Below are 20031 nucleotides of genomic sequence, written 5' to 3'. Positions count from 1 at the left end.
AGCCCAAGTGGAACAATGAATCGACTCAGCTATTGTTGGAAACAACCCTGGGTAATACCTTACCTTCTGCCAGAACATTCGTTTCCAGCCCACAGCTAGCCTGCACACCTCAAAGGGAGTACACCCACAATGACTCCTTTTTCCACACCAGAGGCTAAAGAGAAGGCACTTTCTGATAGTTCCCACCAAACAGCCTGCACTTAGACAAGTTCTGACTCAGCTGTACATGACCACATGACCTAACATCTACACTCCATTTTAGCCAGGAGGCCTAGAAGTGTTGCTAAGTTAACATTTTCAGAAACCCCTCATTCTGAACTGAGCATGGTCAAATATGCCTTTAATCCCAGCACTCGAGAGACAGGTAAGCAAATCTCTAAGTTTGAGGCCAGCCTGGGCTACAGGGTGAATTTCAGGACAGCCAGGGCTACACAGAGAAACCCTGTCTACAAAGCAAAACAAGTAACAAACAAAACCCCCATTATACACAATTTATTTTAATCATTTAGTTCTCTGCAACACTTATGTCATCTCTATTTCCCAGTTCACAAAACTCATGGTCCAGAAGTTAATTCTAACATCAATAAACCTAAACAAGGCTGGGGAGATGGCTCAGTGGTTAGGAGCACTGACTGCTCTTCCAGTGGTTCTGAGTTCAATTCCCAGCAACCACATGATGGCTCACAACCATCTGTAATGGGATGGGATGCCCTCTTCTGATGTGTCTGAAGACAGCTACCCTGTACTCATTTACATAAAACAATTCTTTAAAAAAAATAGGCCTAACCAACTTGCAAATCTGGCCTCTGATTTTAGGGCAACTCAGTTCTACAGCACAAACCCAAAACCTGGGAGAGGAAGTGGCTGGCTTTCTTCACCCCAACCAACTCAGTAAGTATGCATCTTAGAACATTGTTGGCATCTGACTAGCCAAAGCCTAATGAGCCAACCAATTACTGGAGGCCAATGGCCTTTTCTGGACACTGCTCCTGGGCCTACAACTGCTGCTGCATCACCTGCTGGGTGGACGGAACTGTCACCTTTTCCTCATCTGTGAGGCATTTTGTTTTCATCACAGAGTCCCAGATTCACCATTGGATACTCTATCCATGGTGTCTCTCCACCGCTGGATTACCCTGCAGTCTATCTACGCTGGGGCACAATAGCTGGTGCTCGAGTCAGGGAGGGAGCAAATCAGTAAGTGAATTTTCTGCTTCTTTACACTGCAGATGCCCCTACATGCCGTAAGCAACAGGATGGCAAGGGACAACGAGATGGTATAAAGATTCAGAAAATAAAGGAGGGATTATATCAGGTACTAGAATAACTGTGTAGCTTTTCAAATGATTATATAAAGGAAGCTGGGCACAGTGGCACCACCTTTAATCCCACAATTGAGAGGCAGAGGCAGACAGATCTCTATGAATTTGAGGCCAGCCTGGTCTACATAGTTACTTCCAGGCCAGTAAAGGCTACAATCAATCAATAAACAAACAAATAAATAAAAGTATAAAGGGTGGAGATGTAGCTGAGTCATCACAGAGCACTTGCCCAGCCTAAGGGATGCCGGAGTTTGATTCCCAGCAGAAAGTTAACTGTATGAGAAAATGATTGTGAAGCATTTTCTCAAGGTTAAACGTTTGAAGACACATTAACACAGAACAGTTCTTTGCAACCCTGCTGTTGCAATCTCAGAGTTCAGTAGTAAAGACATACTTGCCTGGAGTACAAGGGAGAACATACACTAAAGCAGCAGTTCTGGGGGCTGGAGAGATGGCTCAGCAGTCTACTCTTCCAGAGTTCTTAGTTCAGTTCCTAGCGGTTGCTCACAACCATCTATACTGGGATCTATCTGATGCCCTCTTCCGGCATGCAGGTTTACATACAGATAGCACACTCATATACATAAATCTTTAAAAATAAATAAATAAAAGCAGTTCTAAAATGGCATGAGACAAATATGTTAAGAGTGTGGGGGCCTGGAACCAAAGTCTAGGCCTCTGACTATGGGGGAGTTGAAGGGCAATTCACATAGCCTCTCTGTGCTTGTTTCTCTATCCATGAAACAAGGATCATAACACATTTGCTGTGAAGAGAGGATGTGTTCATTTATGGTAGGCCACCTAAGTCTGCCTACTGAAAACTAGGATTAAAGCCATGCATTGGCACATCTGACATGCCACTGTTTTGAGACTTGTGACACAGCAGGGGACTTGGTATTTTATCGGGTTGGGGCAGGGAGCAAGATCCACGCTGAATCCCAGGTTTCTAACTCGAGCATAGGCAACTGTCATGGCATTTTGTGAGGTCAAGCTGGAGGAGAGACTCAAGAGCAGGACTCAGGGTTTGGGTTGGCGGTGTTTGCTGGGCTCCGTGTTGTTGATAACACAACTAGAAACCACCCCAGCTACAAGCCTATCCCAAAATTCAACAATCAGGTGTTGGGATAGATTTGGGGGTTTTCTAGCAAACAGACCCATAGGATTGAACAAAGTTGCCTGTGGCAGAGAAGAGGAATTGCCCAAGAAGGCATGAGGAGGTGAATAAAAGCGTCAAGGAGCCTGAGGTGTGGTCAGATGTGCCAGTGGCAAACGTTTGAGTGGCACTAGTTCCTTCAGGAAGTACTGCTAATACTGCTGAGAAATCAAATATGAGTAGAAACCTCCACCATTCCGGGGATCCAATGTCCCCTGCTGGCCTCCACAGACACCGTGTGTGGTGCTTTGAATAAGCTTTGGCCCCATAGACCCATGTTTGAATACTTGGCCTTAGGGAGCAGTTCTGTCAGGAGGTGTGCCACTGTGTAGGAGGCTTTGAGGCCTCCTGTGCTCAGGCTCCACCCAGTGCAGATGAGACCCTCCTCCTGGATGCCTGCAGAAGACAGCTTTCTACTGGCTACCTTCAGATCAAGATGCAGAACTGTCATCTCCTCCAGCACTGTGTCTGCCTGGATGCTGCCATGCTTCACACCATGATGATAATGGACTGAACCCCTGAAACTATGAGCCAGCCCCAATTAAATGAGTTACTTTGGTTAATTGTTTCTTCACAGCAATGGAAACTCAAAGACACTGGACAAAGTTAATGCAGACAAAATACCCATACACATTTTAAAAAATATATTTATTTAAAAAGACGAGCAAGTCTTAAAAAATAAAATCTGTGTGTGACTATGCACCATTGCCCCACTAATGAGGTCTAAGGACAACTCCCTGAGGCTAGCTAGTTTTCTCCTACCTTTAGGAACTGGACCTGCAATAACCAGTCATCTCACTAGCCACATCTTGGTAATTTCTACGCATACTTAGCAGCTACTGCTGTCAGATAGCAAAATGAACTAAACACATACACACATACAAAACCCAAACCAAAACAAACAAACAAACAAACAAACAAACAAGCAGGCTTAATTGGCCACGTGACTTGACATGTTCCTTCCACAGTAAAGGAGAGGCGTGCCCTCAGGGAATCGTACAATAACTTACACTCAGTAGGCTGTTCTTAAGTTGAAGAATTGGAATGGCAAAAACACACTGAGCAACAGCAGTCTTGTAGGGAAAGCTATTTCTTACCTTGGCAAAAGCTAGCCGCTCAAAAAGCCAAAGATCTGCTCTCTCACCCTCGTCTCTCTGTCCATTCACTGGAGCTAAGGCAGAGGGGAGACATGGTTCATTTGGACAGCAGGCATGTCAGGCAGCGCGGTAAAGCTGGGCCTAATCTTTTCATTTTACACAGTCCAGACCTCTGTAGCCCTACCAGTACTCTAAAGGTTCAACCATCAGCCCTGCAAGTGTTAAGATTACAGCTGTGTGCCACCACACCTTCCTCCACCTTCCAGCCATTCCCCACTTCATGACTGAAACTACGACAAGAACAGCCACTCCCCTGCCCCATCAGACTCTAAAGCCAAGACAGTCTGGAGGCCAAGAAAAGCATGGGTCTGCATCTTCACACTAGGGTTCCAAGCTGTTCTGGGAAAGCCCTATCTCAGCTAAGGGTAAGAAAAGCAGTGTATGTGCTTCAGCATACGTTTCTTGGGTTAATTTCGTGCACCAGGGTCCTTTATAGAAGACACCATAACAGTCACACAACAAAGCACAGGATATTTACTCTCAAGCACAGAAGCAAAGCCATGTAAACTTGCAATGAGTTTCAATGAGTCTAGTGTCTCTAAAAGAGGATCAAGAGAAACTTGAGAGTCCATGAAGCCTTCAGCATTACCTCGAGTGGTGTGGGCAGAGGAGGCAGGCAGTCCAGTTCCCTCCTCCAACAACAGAAAGCCAATTTTGCTGCACTGATTTCAGAATTCCTCATCCTGCTGCTAATGCTCTAACGTTGATGTCTCCCTCCAGGCCTGCAGGCCCACCCGTCCTCAGACTACTCAGCCCTGGCTATTCCGTCACAGCAGGACACTGGACTGTGAAACAGTCAAAATTTAGTTGCCAGGTCATAGTGGCTCCTGCTTAGAATCCTAGCACTCAGGAGGCTGAGGTAGAATTGCTTTGATTTCCAGGCCAGTCTGTGTTAAACAGTGAGACCCTACACCAAGCACAATAAAAACAGCAGCAGCAGCAGCAGCATTTTATCCTGTGAACCAACTTTCCCACACAGGGCCACCTTAGCTGTGTTCCCAGCGTATCTCTTTCACCCTTGTCATCTTGACTAACACAGCTAAGGCTGGCCTGTTTCTAAGTAACCCAGGCTGGCTTTGAACTAAGCAATACTGTCTCAGCCTCCTGAGTGCTGCAATTGTAAGAAAGGACCACTGTACCCAATACATTTTATTCTTTTCCTTTCTGAGACAGGGCTTGCTGTAGGCCAGGCTAGCCTCAACTTCTCTTTGTACCTGAGGATGAGTCCTTTCCTTGCAAATCCTGTCATGAGCCTGCTTCCTCACACACAAACCCCACTCCTTTATTCAACATTCTCTGGCCTCTGGAACTCTTATACCAGTCTCGGACACTGATTCTGTAAGAAATAGGAAAGATCTATCTCCAGGTGGAATGCCCTGACCCAGCCTCTTATTGCCTAGGTTAGCTTTGAACTCCTGAACTTCCTGCTTTCATATCACAAATGCCAAGATTATAGGCATGAACTACCATGTTGAGATTGTTTTTTGTTTTGTTTTGTTTTATTTGTTTGTTTTTTGAAACAGGACCTATGTAGCCTGGGCTGACTTTAAACTCAAATCCCTCCGGCCTCAGCTTTGCTAACGCTGGGGTTACAGGTATGGACTATCGCTCTTGCTAATGCAGAGACTACAGGTATGAACTATCACCCTTGCTAATGCAGGGACTGACTGGTATATACCATCACTCCTGGAGGATGCACCCACAGACTGACCTTACATGCAGTGACCAAAATCATCCTGTTTTACTAAAGTGGGATGGTGTGTGTATTTGTGTGTGTGTGTGCGTATGCATGTGTGTTTGTGAATGCCTGGCAAGTGAGCAGGATCCTGGGTCTATGGAGATGCCCTCGTTGCTCACGTTCGAACAGTACCACCTGACTTGGACTAATACTAGCTGAAGGTGGTATTAACTTTACTTAATATATCACCAACCACAAGATACTACTTGCTTCTTATAAGCATTACTGTCTTAGTAACATGAACAGTTCATAATTAACACCAGCAAAAACTGTATCGTGCAGGGTGTGGTAGTGCACACCTTTAATCCCAGCACTCAGGAGTTGGAGGCAGGTGGATCTTGGAGTTCAAAGACAGCCTGGTCTACGATAGAGCAAATTCCAGGACAGCGGGGGATACACAAAGAAACCCTGTCTCAAAAAACAAAAACCCCAAATCCCTAAAAGACTCAACAACTTATCAGACCTTATGCATGCATATAACCAATAAACGATACTCAGAACAAAAATACCTCAGTCTGGCATGACAGTACACACCTATAAGTCTAGCACCCAGGAAACTGAGGCAGAAACTTAAGTTTGAGGTCAAGGAATAAAATTCCAATATAAATCTGTTTGTGGATAATGAGCATCACAAAACTTTTCATTACACAAAAATGTGTCTTTCCCTGAGCTTCTCCCTTCTTTCTTTCCCTGAGCTCCTTCGTCCAAGAGCTCAGTTTCTCACTTCATAGATACATAACAGTCAAATCCCTGGGATCAAGGCTCTGTAAGCTCAATACATTCTTAAGGCTCCAGACAGTGCTAACCTGCCCCTGGGGGATAGATGGTGGCAGGAGTGAGTGTGGGCTTTGAAGGAGTATGGGCCACATGACACTAGTGACATGCCAGAGCCATCCACAATGTAGGACTCACCTTTTTAAAAGGTGGGAAATCTTTTGGGAGTCTTCCTAAGAAGTTTTTAAACCTTAAACTAATGTATATAACTTCACAGACACCATGAAACCCATCCAGTATTCTCCGAGGTGCAGGACACTAGGTTAGGAGCGTCGATCTACACTCCCACCAGAAGTCACTGGAGAGGCTGCTGCTCGCCTTGCCCAGTCTCCTCCTCAGACTCAGGGAAGAGTCGCACACTTCTCTAACTACAGTCCTTGTTTTCACTTATTTCAAGTTTGGTCCACAGTATTTTGGGAGAAAAAGTTTATTCTTTCCTTTTAAGACTCCTAAAATAGATCAAAGTTGGCCAGGAGCCCACAGAGAATTCTATTCAAATACCCACTGGAGAGTGGAGAACAGGCACCTGTTGGTTTCTCTGTGGCATTGAACCACCACCACGTGGTAGCCATGGCACTCTCCTTTCCCAGGGAACGGAGCTGGCCTTAAGATATGGGAACACAGGTCTATACTTCTCACCACAACATTCCTCCATCATGGCTGGAAATAATAGTTCAGAGTAATGTGCTTAGGCAGCAGAACGCAAGGCTCCGGGTGTGAGTCCCAGCACAACACAAACATGCAACAAAACTAACAAAACAAGCCCTAGAGAGAAGAATCACCCCATGTCCAAGTCAAAGAACTGAAGAGGATGCTTCTCAATCCTTCCAAGTTGCTGTCACTCTGTAGTATCTATGGCCTAGCCAGTGTGAGAAATTCTCTTTTTATTGTGTGCTTTTACTGTTCTAATGATGCATACTAAGGGAGAAAGCAGCAAGTACTTGTGGATTACTCATTGTGGACAGACAAACGGCTGTGGTCCGTCCTGTCCCACATCACACTCACTGTGAACACAGACCATCAGAATCCCTTTAGAGCCATGTTGCCCAGTGTCTGCAGTCACTCCCCAGCTCTGACAGGACTAATCTTTCAGGAACTGCAAACAAAGCAGGGATTTTTGGCAACTGCTGACCATGCCTAGCCTGCTCTGATCAAGGCTGCCTGCGCATCAGAGACTTTAAGCTACAGTACTCAGTCAGATCCCAAACCTCGGTACCCTGCTCTTTGCCGGGGACTACTAACATCCAAGTGATGTTACAGATGTAAAAACTACGGCTCAAGTACCCATAATCCAGGTGTTACCGTAAGCCAGAGGCACCACTAATCCTCCAGGACAACTTCTCCACAGGTCTTGCTGAAGTATGAGCCAAGAACTCACCAATAACTAGATTTGCCCATGTTCCTGAGCCACAAAGCTTAAGGAGAGGCCCCAAAGGCATTTTGGTCCAACATGGCAAATCTTTTCCTGGAAAGAATGTCAGCAGGGGTCTGGTAACACCCAGCTTAGCCATTACACACCAACCAAGTCCTAACCAGCAGTCCACAGGCCAACTCCAGTACCTCATGCCATCCTCCTGACACAAGACTGGCTTATATCCTTCTCCTCCCTGAGAACTCTGCCTCTACGTGCTCTCTGTTCTGTGCTGTCACTTCCACAAGGCTGGCCTGCAAACTCCAAGTCACAAACAGCTAAGGTTTGTCATGAGGGATCCTAGGCATATTATCTAGATCAGTGTGATGGGAAAATACTGTCAAAAAAAAAAAAAGATGGGACTTGAAAAGGTAAATTTCTGTGTATTCATGCCTAATCTTCCAAAGTTGTGTAAACAAATTTCTACCATCCCTCATCATTTGCACAAATTTCTGTCAAGTCCAAACGTAATTCCGAATGAGGTAGGTAGTCTCTACTCAGCCCGTGGTCTCTGAGGGGCCTGTCAAGGCCTATGCCATGAAAGCACTAGACTCCCAGGCAGGGAGCGCTGAGGGTGGCGCCAGCCCATGGAGAAGCGCCTCAGTTGGCTATTTTCTCAATCTCATCCAAATCATCTGTGTCCAATCTTTCTATCTTCTTATCTGAGGGGAGAAAGAAAAGACAGGAAGACCACCATGAACTACCGAGGAAATGCAATAGAAGTCACCCAGGACAGCATGGCAGTCTGCGGAGGCACCTCCCTGAGGGACAGTGATGCTTCCTCTAGGCACAAGCAGGCTTCCTGAGCCTGAGCAGATAGCATCAGGGCTCTGGTCATGGCTACCAACTTCCCAGGAAGTCAGGTTCTCCCAGTCTGGTCCCGGGCACTGATATTGCAGCCCCTGAGCCCTTGATATGCAGGGACAGAGCTCACCTCAGGGACCATGAAAACTTCCCCTCTCCCACACCCCCTCTGAAAGGGATCCAGGCAGAGCCAACTCGGCACTCACTAAAATGCTCCTGGATCCTGTTGAGGATATTCATGCTGTGCTTGCTGTCCACCATGTTCACTGCCAGACCCCTCTTGCCAAAGCGGCCAGTGCGCCCAATGCGGTGCAAGTAGGTCTCATTGTCTGGGTTCCCATCCTTGTCCACAGGGAGGTCAAAATTGATGACCACAGACACCTGTTCAACATCGATACCTGTACAGAGGGGTTGGGGGAGGCAGGCAGGAGACAGAGGGGCACCATCAGCCACACGTACCCACTTGGGCTGAAGACACTGGCTGGAACAGGTCACATCTGGCATGTGGCCACTAAAGCACACACCACTAAAGAGGGTCTGTAGCTGAGGCCGCAGGACACAAGTCTACCAGACAGGGAGCACCTGGAAACCTTCCCACCAAGGCAGACTGCGGGCTTCCCTTCCACCCAGCCTCTCCTAGGAAGGAATGTCCTTCAAACCCTCCACCCCCACTAGACAAGAACTTTTCTTGCTCACAGGGCCTGGGCCCCCAGCCTGGTGAACGGGGCCAGTCTCTGCTCACCACGGGCACACACGTTGGTGGTCACCAGAACCTTCTCTTTGCCTTCTCGGAAGCGTTCGATCACGGCAGCCCTCTGCTCCACCATCATCTCTCCACTCAGCAGGGCCACCTGGTGGCCCTCTTTTGAGAGCTCTGCTGCCAGCCAGCTAGCTGTTTTGCGGGTCTGGAGTGAAAAGAATTGTTTTTAATGAAGAGACCTGTAAAACAAAAACAAAAACAGAAACAGAAACAAAAATATCCACAAAAAGGTGATTGTTGCCATCAGGAGATGTGAAGACTCTTAATGAATTCAGCAGGCTGTCCAGGATTAAAATTCCTCACATGGGGGTCGGGGCTGGGGTGGAACATCAAGAGGGTGGGCAGAACTGGAGTAAACCAGTCTCCTGGATGTGACAAGACCACCGTACTCATGAACTCAGAGCAGTTGTATCTGCCTGAACAAGATCTTTACAAGATCAAGCCAGCCAGCATCCTGGAATGTAGGAGGCATGTTTACAAGAGCCACCTTCCCTAGCTGAGGAGCTATTAAGAACTGACAGCTGATGAAGCGGGAGGGCGAGTGTTTCCTCAGGGGTGTGGTCCTGTAAGCGACCAGACAGCACGGTTGGTGCTACACCTGTGATGTACAAGCAGCACTAAGTGGACTCAGTGGATCCTAAGGAGGATGAGACATAAAATTGTAAGGGAGTCCTGGGGAGGGAGTCAGGGAAAGATCTTGATGGGGTGTCGTGGGACAAAAATAGGATCCAAATACACCATATATATGAACTTCTCAAAAAATAAAAACATTTAAAAATATTTGCCCTGGGCTGGAGAGATGTTTCAGGGATTAAGAACACATAGTGCTCTTGCAGATGACCTGAGCCCCGTTCCCAGCACCCCCATCAGGCAGCTAACAACTCCATGTAACTGCAGCTTGAAGGATCTGATGCCTCTAACCTGCAAGCACCTGTACACATAAGCACATATACATACCACAAAACAAAAAGAAAATTTAAAAACTCCTTTAAATGTTTTCTCACATGGAATTTCATTATATTATTCATTTGGATGAATTGCTTAACCAATGTTTCTCTTTCATGTAAGACCAACTATCTTCATTTCTAAAAATCTTTAATGTTTAAAAATAGTGGGGAGCCGGGCGTGGTGGCGCACGCCTTTAATCCCAGCACTTGGGAGGCAGAGGCAGGCGGATTTCTGAGTTCGAGGCCAGCCTGGTCTACAAAGTGAGTTCCAGGACAGCCAGGGCTACACAGAGAAACCCTGTCTCGAAAAACCAAAAAAAAAAATAAAAAATAAATAAATAAATAAAAATAGTGGGGGCTGAAGGGCTGGAGAGATGGCTCAGTGGTTGAGAGCACTGGCTGCTCTTCCAGAGGTCCTGAGCTCAATTCCCAGCAACCACATGGTGGCTCACATGCATTTGTAACATGATCTGATGCCCTCTTCTGGAATGCAGGTATATATACAGAGTAGTCACATAAAACAAGTTTTAAAAATGTTTTTAAAAGTGTAGCATGAGACAACTACAGTGTGCTTACATATAATAAATAAATCAACCTTTAAAAAACAACAATGTAGCATGTCTGGAAAAGGGCCTATTCATACATCCTGACAACCTGAGCCCGGATCCCTGGAGCTCATAGAAGAGCCTGGAGCACGTGTTTACAGGCTAGTGAGCTTGAGGGACACAGTGCAGCAGCAAACAGCAGGAAAGACCCTGCCCCAGAGACAAAGTACAAGACGAAGACCCTATCCTATGGGACGCTGCTCTCACTACCTCACAGTGCTGTTCCTGTGCATGCACAGACATACTATTTATTTATTAGACAAGGTCTCCCTGTGTATCCACAGCTGGCCTTGAACTCACACATCTGCCTGCCTCTGCCTCCCGCTGTGATTAACGGTGTACAACAACATGCCTGGCCATATTTCTTATTTTCTTAAATTAATTATTTTAAAGATTTATTTATTATTATGTGTGAGTACACTGTAGCTATCTTCGGATACACACCAGAAGATGGCATCACATCTCATTACAGATGGTTGTGAACTACCAAGTGGTGGCTGGGAATTGAACTCAGGACCTCTGGCAGAGCAGTCAGTGCTCTTAACCACTGAGCCATCTCTCCAGCCCTTAAATTAATTTATGTAGTGTTTGAATGAGAGGGTGGAAACGGAGCATGAGTGTGCTGAGCCAATGAGGAGGTCTAACGAGAACACGGGGATTAAGTTCTCACGTCCCACATGCAGGGCCTGGGAATTAAATTCAGGTGATGATGCTTGCCAGCAAGCACCTTTATCCTCTGAGTCATTCTGCCAGCCTACACAAGCAGCTTACTCACTTTTAATTTTATATTCGTTAGTCTGTGTATATGTGAGTACATGTTTATGGCATGGTGTACACAGACACCAGACATACAGGTTCTAGGAAAATAACTCAGATCATCAGTCGTCCACTGAATTCCATACACACACACACACACACACACACACACTCCTCCTCATCATCATAATTTGTATAAGAAAAAAGAATTGATCCAGGGCTGGAGAGATGGTTCAGTGGGTGACAGCACTTGCTAACCTTTTACAGGCCCAGTGTTCAGTTCCCAGCACCCATGTCAGGGGGCTCCCCACCAGTAACTCCAGCTCCAGTGGGGATCTAATGCCGCTCCTGCTTTCCATATACGTGCACAGAGACACAGACATATAAATACAAATAAAACACACATTTTAAAATTGTATAAACTGAGCATGGTGGTACATGCTTTCATTCTACCACAAGGCAGAGGCAGAGAGGCAGAAGGATCTCTGTGAGTTCAAGGCCAGTGACACCCTGTCTCAAAAAAAAATGAAAACAGAATTATCGGTTGATTTTCGGTTTTTTGTTTTGTTCTGCTTTGTTTTTGTGGTGCTGAGTATGGAATCCAAAGGACCATGCCTGCTACTCAAACATGCTAGAACTGAGCTACACTGACAGCTCAGGATTGGGGAATTTCTTTTTTAAAGGAATCTCTAAGCATTATCAACCAAACTGACTTTAAACTCAAAAATTCAAGAAGACTATTTATTTATTGCCTGGGCAGTGGATGTAGATTGTGATTTCCCTTCAGTGTAGTAGATAGAGTGGGAGTTAGTCCTCTTCAGCTGGTGGTAGAGATGGCTACCTCTCCCTCAGGTGGTAGCGACTTATTAACCTACAAACAGCAGGGAAGGGCAGTGCATCTGAGCAGGCCAGGACAGCTACTCACATGGCAGAAGATCATGGCTTGGGCGATGGTGATGGCCCCATACAGGTTGCACAGGGCCTGGAACTTCTCCTCTCTGTTACTGCAGAGCACGTAGTACTGTTTGATGGTGTCCAGAGTCTCCTCCTCGCGCTTCAGCTTGATGATGTTGGGGTCTGGGACCACCTTCTGGGCAAACTTCCACACCGAGTCTTCAAAGGTGGCCGAGAAAAGCAGCATCTGGCAGTTTCTGGGCAGCATCCTGCAAGTGGAGGTCCGGGCACTTTGCAAGACTCCAAGGCAGTAGAGCCAGAGGGAAGGAACACAAGCTCAGCCTCCCCATTCTGGATGGGCTGCAGCCGCAGCAGGCTGAGGTGGGCAGAGAGCATCCTGACCGGGAGGAGCAGACCCAGCATGGCACTGGGGCTGAGTGAGGGACCCAGGCCTCTCTCCCCAACCCATGCTGGGAGCATGGTGACAGCTGCTGTGCAAATGGCCCACCAGACCAATGCAGCTGCACAGAGCAGAGCAAAGAACTCAAAGATGCAAGAGGAGCTCTGGCCAGTTCCTCCTGGCTCTAGTTCCTACCTCTGGATGCGGATGCTCTGGTCTTGGTGGCCCTGAGTCGCTATCATCACATCAGCCTCGTCCAGAACAAACACCTTGATCTTCTTGGGGTCAATGAACTTCAGCTTGGAGCACCAGTCCAGGACGGTCCCGGGGGTGCCAATGACAATCTGCTCACTCACCTTCTGACCTCTCTCCACTGTGGAAAAGATAAGTTTTCTTCATGTACGAGAAGGCCAGCTCTCCGTTGTGAGATATTTTGAAGCTACTTTATGTTTAATTCTAAGAATTTTCTGTTTATATTTTAGGGAAAATTTAAGATGCCACCATAATATCTAGTGGGCACATAGTTAATCAAATTTAGGATTAATGAAATTATTTTAAAATTTTTATTATTTTTGTGTTTTGTTTGTTTGAGACAGGGTTTCTCTGTGTAGTCCTGGCTGTCCTGGAACTCACTTTGTAGACCAGGTTGGCCTGGAACTCAGAAACCCACATGCCTCTGCCTCCCTCCCGAGTGCTGGGATTAAAGGTATGCGCCACCTGCCCGGCTTTATCATTATTTTTTGTTACATCCTTAACATATAATTTCATTAACTCACCAGGAAGTGGTGGCACAGACATGCATGTAGGTAAAACACTGTTGCACATAAAATAAAATACCCCATTAAAAAAAAATCCAGAAATGGTAGTGGATATCTATAACCCACAGCACACAGGAAGCTAAAGCAGAGCTGTGAGGGCAAGACCAACCTGTACTTCAGCAAACTAAAAAATAAAAAATTTAAGTATAAATGGGCAAGGGTAAAGTAGATGTTAGGTTTTCTAGGAAATTGTTAATTTATTTGGTTGTAACAAGGACATTGTAATTATATAATATCCATATGAGGTGCCTACTAAAAGATTCAGGAAGAATGAACTGTAATAAGAAAATTTACTTTTTAAAAAACATTTATGTATGTATGTATGTATGTATGTATATGAGTACACTGTAGCTGACTTCAGAAACCCCCTAAGAGGCACCAGATCCCATTACAGATGGTTGTGAGCCACAGTGTGGTTGCTGGAAATTGAACTCAGGTCCTTTGGAAGAGCAGCCAGTGCTCTTATTCTCTGAGCCATTTCTCCATCCTGACAATTTACTGACAAGAACATACAAACAGGGGCTGGTGAGATGGCTCAGTGGGTAAGAGCACCCGACTGCTCTTCCAAAGGTCCAGAGTTCAAATCCCAGCAACCACATGGTGGCTCACAACCATCCGCAACGAGATCTGGCGCCCTCTTCTGGAATGTCTGAAGACAGCTACAGTGTACTTACATATAATAAATAAATAAATCTTAAAAAAAAAAAGAACATACAAACATACAATAAAGAACGTGTGGCAGATGTTACGTTTCTGAACCAGGGCAGGAAGTATGCAGGTATTCACTGAACTGTTTTAACTGCTGGGGATGGTCTGAAGGTTTTCAAAAATAAAATAAGTTGTTAGTTTCATTTATGCTCTAGGCCCATACTTCTACTCACATTTGTTGCCTCGAACAGCATAAGCTAGCTTCAGTTCAGGGTAAAACTTGCCCATCTGCTCAATCACTTTTCCTGTTTGAAGAGCAAGCTCATAGGTTGGAGAGAGGCAGAGACACTGGAGGAAAAAACAGAGTACAGACTGAGAACTCTTAACAAGTGATGGCCAAGGGCAATATCCCTAAGAACCCGCTCATCCATCTGAGGCCAAAGGAAAAAAAATGTAGCATACAAAACATATCTCTCTCTCTCGGTTTTTCGAGACAGGGTTTCTCTGTGTAGCCCTGGCTGTCCTACAACTCACTCTGTAGACCAGGCTGACCTCGAACTCAGAAACTCAGAAATCTGCCTGCCTCTGTCTCCTAAGTGCTGGGATTATAGGTGTGCAACACACCACTGCCTGGCCCTCTCTTCCTTTTGGGGGCAAGGTCTTGCTACATACATAGACCAATGTGGCCTCCAGATGACTATGTAGACCAGATTAGCCTTAATTTCAAGCTCAACGTGTCTCAGCCTCTCAAATTTAGGGATTATAGGCATGTACCATGTCTGGCAGTTGTCAGAATGTTCAAACCTACGAGAATAATAAATGTGGACTTTCTACAAGTAAAGCCTCAAGCCCCTTAGTAGTCCTCCCGACGTAAACACCACGGGGAGCGCAGGCGCAGTAAGCTTTGTGCTGTCCCGGAAACGTTAGCCACTCTACTGCTAGTCAACTTGAGTTCTGGTTTATATAAAAACGAGCCAAGTCAGATGCTTACGTCCCCAGCACAGGAGAGGCTCACTGCTGTGTGCTCACAGTCCTCCCGAATTACACACTAAGTCTCAGCACAACGTGGCCTCTACAGAGTGACAGGGGGGAGGAGTTGACCCTTTCTAAAATAATCATAAGGGTTTTTTAGTTTATTTAAGATGAACATATAATGAACCAGGCTTGGTGGTGCACGCCTTTAATCCCAGCACTCAGGAGGCAGAGGCAGGTGGATTTCTGAGTTCGAGGCCAGCCTGGTCTACAGAGTGAGTTCCAGGACAGCCAAGGCTACACAGAGAAATCCTGTCTCGAAAAACCAAAAAAAAAAAAAAAAAAAAAAAAAAAAAAAAGATGAACATATAATAAAAATATGAAATGAAATGCCATTTACAATTTGAAGGAAAATGGAGTGAGGATTATAGCCTATAATGTATGTGTGTGTATATGCATGCATGCGTGTGTGCTTGTGTGTGTGTGTGTGAGTGAACATAAATGTGGATATAGCATAACATGTAGAAAGGTAAATATTTGATAATGGAAAGACAGAATGCAAGTAAAGAAAACATAAGTCATGAAAGAGGACTAAAGCTAATTGTTTTTCCAGCTTTAACTCTTTCATGAATTTTCTTCGGTGTGTGTGGTGGATAAGGGCATTAAAATAAAGCTGATAGTTGCTGTAGTATGTCTGTGGCGCACGCCTTTAATCCCACCACTCAGGAGGCAGAGGTAGGTAGATCTCTGTGAGTTTAAGACCAACTTGATCTACATAAATTTTAGGACAGCCAGGAATACATAATAGAGACCCTGTCTCAAAAATAAAACAAACAAACAAAAAATATGATAATGAAAATATTAAGGACCTGAGTTTTATCCCCAGCACCCACACTGGCTCACAACCATCTGTAACTCCAGTTCCAAGGATATGATGCCGCCTTCTGGTCTCTGCAGGCACCAAGCACACACCTGTATATACATATATATAGTCAACAAAGAAGGAAAGAAGGAAAGAAGGAAAGAAGGAAAGAAGGAAAGAAAGAAAGAAAGAAAGAAAGAAAGAAAGAAAGAAAGAAAGAAAGAAAAGAAAAGAAAAGAAAAGAAAAGAAAAGAAAAGAAAAGAAAAGAAAAGAGAGGGAGAGAGAGAGGAAGGGAGGAGGGGAGGGAGGGAGGGAAGAAGGAAGGAAAGAAGGAAGGGAGGGAGGGAGGAAGGGAGGGAGGGAGGAAAAGAGGGAGGGAGGGAGGGAGGGAGGGAGAGAGGGAGGGAGGAAGGGAGGGAGGGATTCAGTGTAAACATCCATGCTTCAGAATGATTTTTCTAATTAAATAGAAATTCATTGAAAATTCATTCTTTGACTTTGGGTTTGGCTAATCTCAGTGCATTATATTTTTTTACCTGAAAGTTCTCTCAATAAATGATTTGTATTATATATTTTTTATTTGGAGATTATACTTGTATCATTTCCCTCTTCTATTTCCTCCCTCCAAACTTTCCCTCATACCCCACCCCTGCTTTCTTTCAAATTCATTGACTTTTTTTTCTTTAACTGTTGTTAAATGTATGTGTTCCTGTGTGTGTGTGTGTGTGTGTGTGTGTGTGTGTGTGTGTGTGTTCCTCAACCTGCTCAGGCCAGTTCCTTGAATGTATACATTTCAGGACTGACCATTCAAAAAGAAAGAAAAAAAGACAGGGTCTCACTCTGTAGCCCAAGCTAGCCTAGAACTTAACTACATCGCATATGCTACCTTCAAACTCTCCTGCCTCTGCCTATCTTTTCTTGGGATTACAAGTGTAAATAACCTTAACTACCCACAGCTTTTGGCTTGTTTGTTTGTTTGTTTGAGACAGGGTTTCTCTGTGCAGTCCTGGAACTCACTCTGTAGACCAGGGTGGCCTCAAATTCAGAAATACACCTGCCTCTGCCTCCAGAGTGCTGGGATTAAAGGCGTGCGCCATCACTGCCTGGTTTACCCACAGCTTTTAGTCCAGGAACAGTATGACCCTTTTAGGCTGTATGTTAGTAGGAAACCCTGATTCCTAAAGTCCTTACCTGGGCAAACTTGTTTGCAGGCTCTACTTGGCTGAGCACAGCCAAAACAAAGGCAGCTGTTTTACCTGTACCAGACTGAGACTGGGCAATTAAGTTCTGTGGGCTGAATGAAAAAGAAAATGTTCAGAAATGTCACTATCATCATGGTCTGAATGAAAAGAGCTCCCATAGTCCCACAGGGAGTGGCATTATTAGAAGGTATGGCCTTAGTGGAGGAAAGTGTATCACTGGGAGTAGGCTTTGAAGTCTGAGAAGCTCAACCCAGACCCAGTGTCTGTCTGTCTCTCTCTCTCTCAATCTCTCTCTCTCTGTCTCTCTCTTTCTCTTCCTGTTGCCTGCTGACCTGGATGTAGAATCTTACCAGCTACCTCTCCATGACTGCCTGCATGCGGCCATGCTTCATGTCACAGTAATAACATCTAAACTATAATAAGCCAGCCCCAAGTAAATGTTTTCCTTCAGAAGAGTAGCCATGGTCATAGCGTCTCATCACAGCAATAGAATCCTAACTAGACAACTACCAAGTAAGTTTTCTTTTTCTTGTTTTTGTTTTTTTGCTTTTTTGCTTTTTTCTTTTGATTTTCAAGACAGGGTTTCTCTTTGTGGCCCTGGCTGTCCTGGAACTCACTCTGTAGACCAGGCTGGCCTCGAACTCAGAAATCTGCCTGCCTCTGCCTCCCGAGTGCTGGGATCAAAGGCGTGTGCCACCACCGCCTGGATTCTATTTTTTTCTAAAAAAAAAAGACTTATTTATTTACATTATGTATATGAGTGCTCTGTCTTCATGCACACCAGAAGACAGCATCTGAGCTCATTACAGATGCTTGTGAACCACCATGTGGTTGCTGGGAATTGAACTTAGGGCCTCTGGAAGAACAGTCAGTGCTCTTAACCACTGAGCCATCTCTCCAGCCCTCAAATAAGTTTTCAAAGGGCTGGAAAGTGGCTCAGGGGTTAAGCACACTTGCTTCTCTTGCCGAGGTTCTGAATTTGATTCTCAACACTGACATGGTGGCTCACAACTGTCTACCTCCAGTTCCAGGGGATCTGAAACTTTCTTCTGACATCCTTGAACATAGGTATGCAAGAGACATACACCTATGCAGGCAAAACGCTTTCACAGAAATTTAAATTTTTTTTAAAAATAAAAGCGGGGCTGGTGAGATGGCTCAGTGGGTAAGAGCACCCGACTGCTCTTCCGAAGGTCCAGAGTTCAATTCCCAGCAACCACATGGTGGCTCACAACCATCCGTAACAAGATCTGGTGCCCTCTTCTGGAGTGTCTGAAGACAGCTACAGTGTACTTACATATAATAAATAAATAAATCTTTAAAAAATAATAATAAAATAAAAAAATAAAAATAAAAGCGAATAAAGCTTAAAATGGCATTTTAAATTTTCTTGACACAGGAGACCTTGGATTGGGTAGCAGAGTCACACAGAGATTCTCAAGCACCTTTACCTATAGTCGAAACTGCCAGGGATTCAATAAAATGTGATTTACTTTGAGTTACTCTATGCTCAAAAACTAATCAAGCCTTCCTTCAGCCGGATTCTTACGTTAGTACGTGCACACATGTATATGTGTGTGTGTTCACATATGTGCCCAGGAAATGCAGAAGTTGACATCACGTATCTTCCTAGTTTGCTTTCTACTGCTGTGGTAAAGATCAGAGCCAAAGGCAACTTGGGGGAAAGAAAGGGTTTGTCTTGCTTACGCTTCCCAGGTCACAGCCCATCATGGAAGGCAGTCAAGGCAGGAACCTGGACGCAGGAACTGAAGCCTGCAGATGGTGAACGGGTGCTGCTTATGCCTTGCTCTCCGTGGTTTACTCAGCTCCTCTTCCTCTTCTTCCTCCTCCTCCTTCTTCTTTTTATCATTATTTTTTTATTTTTATATATTTTTTATATTTTCTAGTTTTTTTGTTTTTTTTTATGAGACAGGGTTTCTCTGTGTAGCCCTGGCTGTCCTGGAACTCACTTTGTAGATCAGGCTGGCCTCGAACTCAGAAATCTGCCTGCCTCTGCCTCCCAAGTGCTGGGATTAAAGGCGTGCGCCACCACCTCCCTGCTTTTTTTTTTTTTTTTTTTGCCCCTTTGAGACAGGGTTTCACTGTGTAGCCCTGGCTGTAGACAGAGCCAGCCTCACACTCACAGAGACCGGCCACCTACCTCTGCCTCCTGAGTGCTGAGAGTACAGGAGTGCATCACTACCTCCTGGCTCACTTTCCTGCTTTCTATAGTCCAGAATCACTTGCCAGGGGTGGTCCCACCCACTGGGCTGGGCTCTCTCACATCAAGCATTCATGAAAACAAGTCCCCTCAGATCTGCCTGCAGGATGGAGCCACTTTCTCAGTTAAGGTTCCCTCTTCCTAGATGAACTAAGCTTACATGAAGTTCACAAAAAGCTAGCTAGCATAGATTATCTTCCTCAGTAGCCTCCCATTTTTATTTTTTGAGACAGTATCTTTCACTGAACCTGGAGCTCTCTCATTTGACTAAATTGGTCAGCAACTTGCACCGATTCCCCTGCCCTTGCCCCTACAAGCATGAAGACAGAATGCAAACATGGGTCACTGCTACATCTAGCTTTTTATGTGTTCGCTAGAGATCCAAACTCAGGTCCCCATATACACACAGCCATCTGTACCAAAAGAGCCACCTCTCTCCAGTTCCTCATTCAGATCTTCCAATGTCCTTTAAGGTTCTACCTGATCTGGCTCCCTGGTATCTCTCATCTCACATCTCTTTCTCTCTTTCCCAATCTCCCTCATCTTAAATGACAATTGTCATAATGTTGCTCTGGCATCTCAAGGC

The 20031-nt window shown here is 45.2% G+C and overlaps 1 protein-coding gene across 3 annotated transcripts in view; it reads right to left on the bottom strand.

Moving 5' to 3' along the window:
* Window positions 1–3104: 3104 nt before the first annotated feature.
* Window positions 3105–20031, bottom strand: part of Ddx19b (DEAD-box helicase 19B) — a 30148-nt gene continuing 13221 nt past the window's right edge. For 2 of the 3 annotated variants that reach the window (XM_021169712.2, XM_021169713.3), the window contains exons 6-12: window positions 17214–17316; window positions 14421–14535; window positions 12917–13094; window positions 12353–12590; window positions 9102–9264; window positions 8566–8757; window positions 3105–8217 (exon numbers count right to left, since the gene is read on the bottom strand). In XM_021169712.2, the coding sequence (XP_021025371.1) occupies window positions 8156–8217; window positions 8566–8757; window positions 9102–9264; window positions 12353–12590; window positions 12917–13094; window positions 14421–14535; window positions 17214–17316 (1051 nt within the window). In that variant the 3' untranslated portion in view covers window positions 3105–8155. The remainder of the gene's footprint in view (window positions 8218–8565; window positions 8758–9101; window positions 9265–12352; window positions 12591–12916; window positions 13095–14420; window positions 14536–17213; window positions 17317–20031) is intronic. The other variant, XM_085843574.1, reaches the window with a different exon arrangement.

The sequence above is a fragment of the Mus caroli genome, unplaced genomic scaffold (assembly GCF_978045245.1).
Source record: "Mus caroli unplaced genomic scaffold, Mus_caroli_1 scaffold_10, whole genome shotgun sequence".
NCBI lineage: Eukaryota > Metazoa > Chordata > Mammalia > Rodentia > Muridae > Mus > Mus caroli.
The sequence above is the reverse complement of the archived record's forward strand: the minus strand, read 5'-3'. Positions and strand labels throughout refer to the sequence as shown.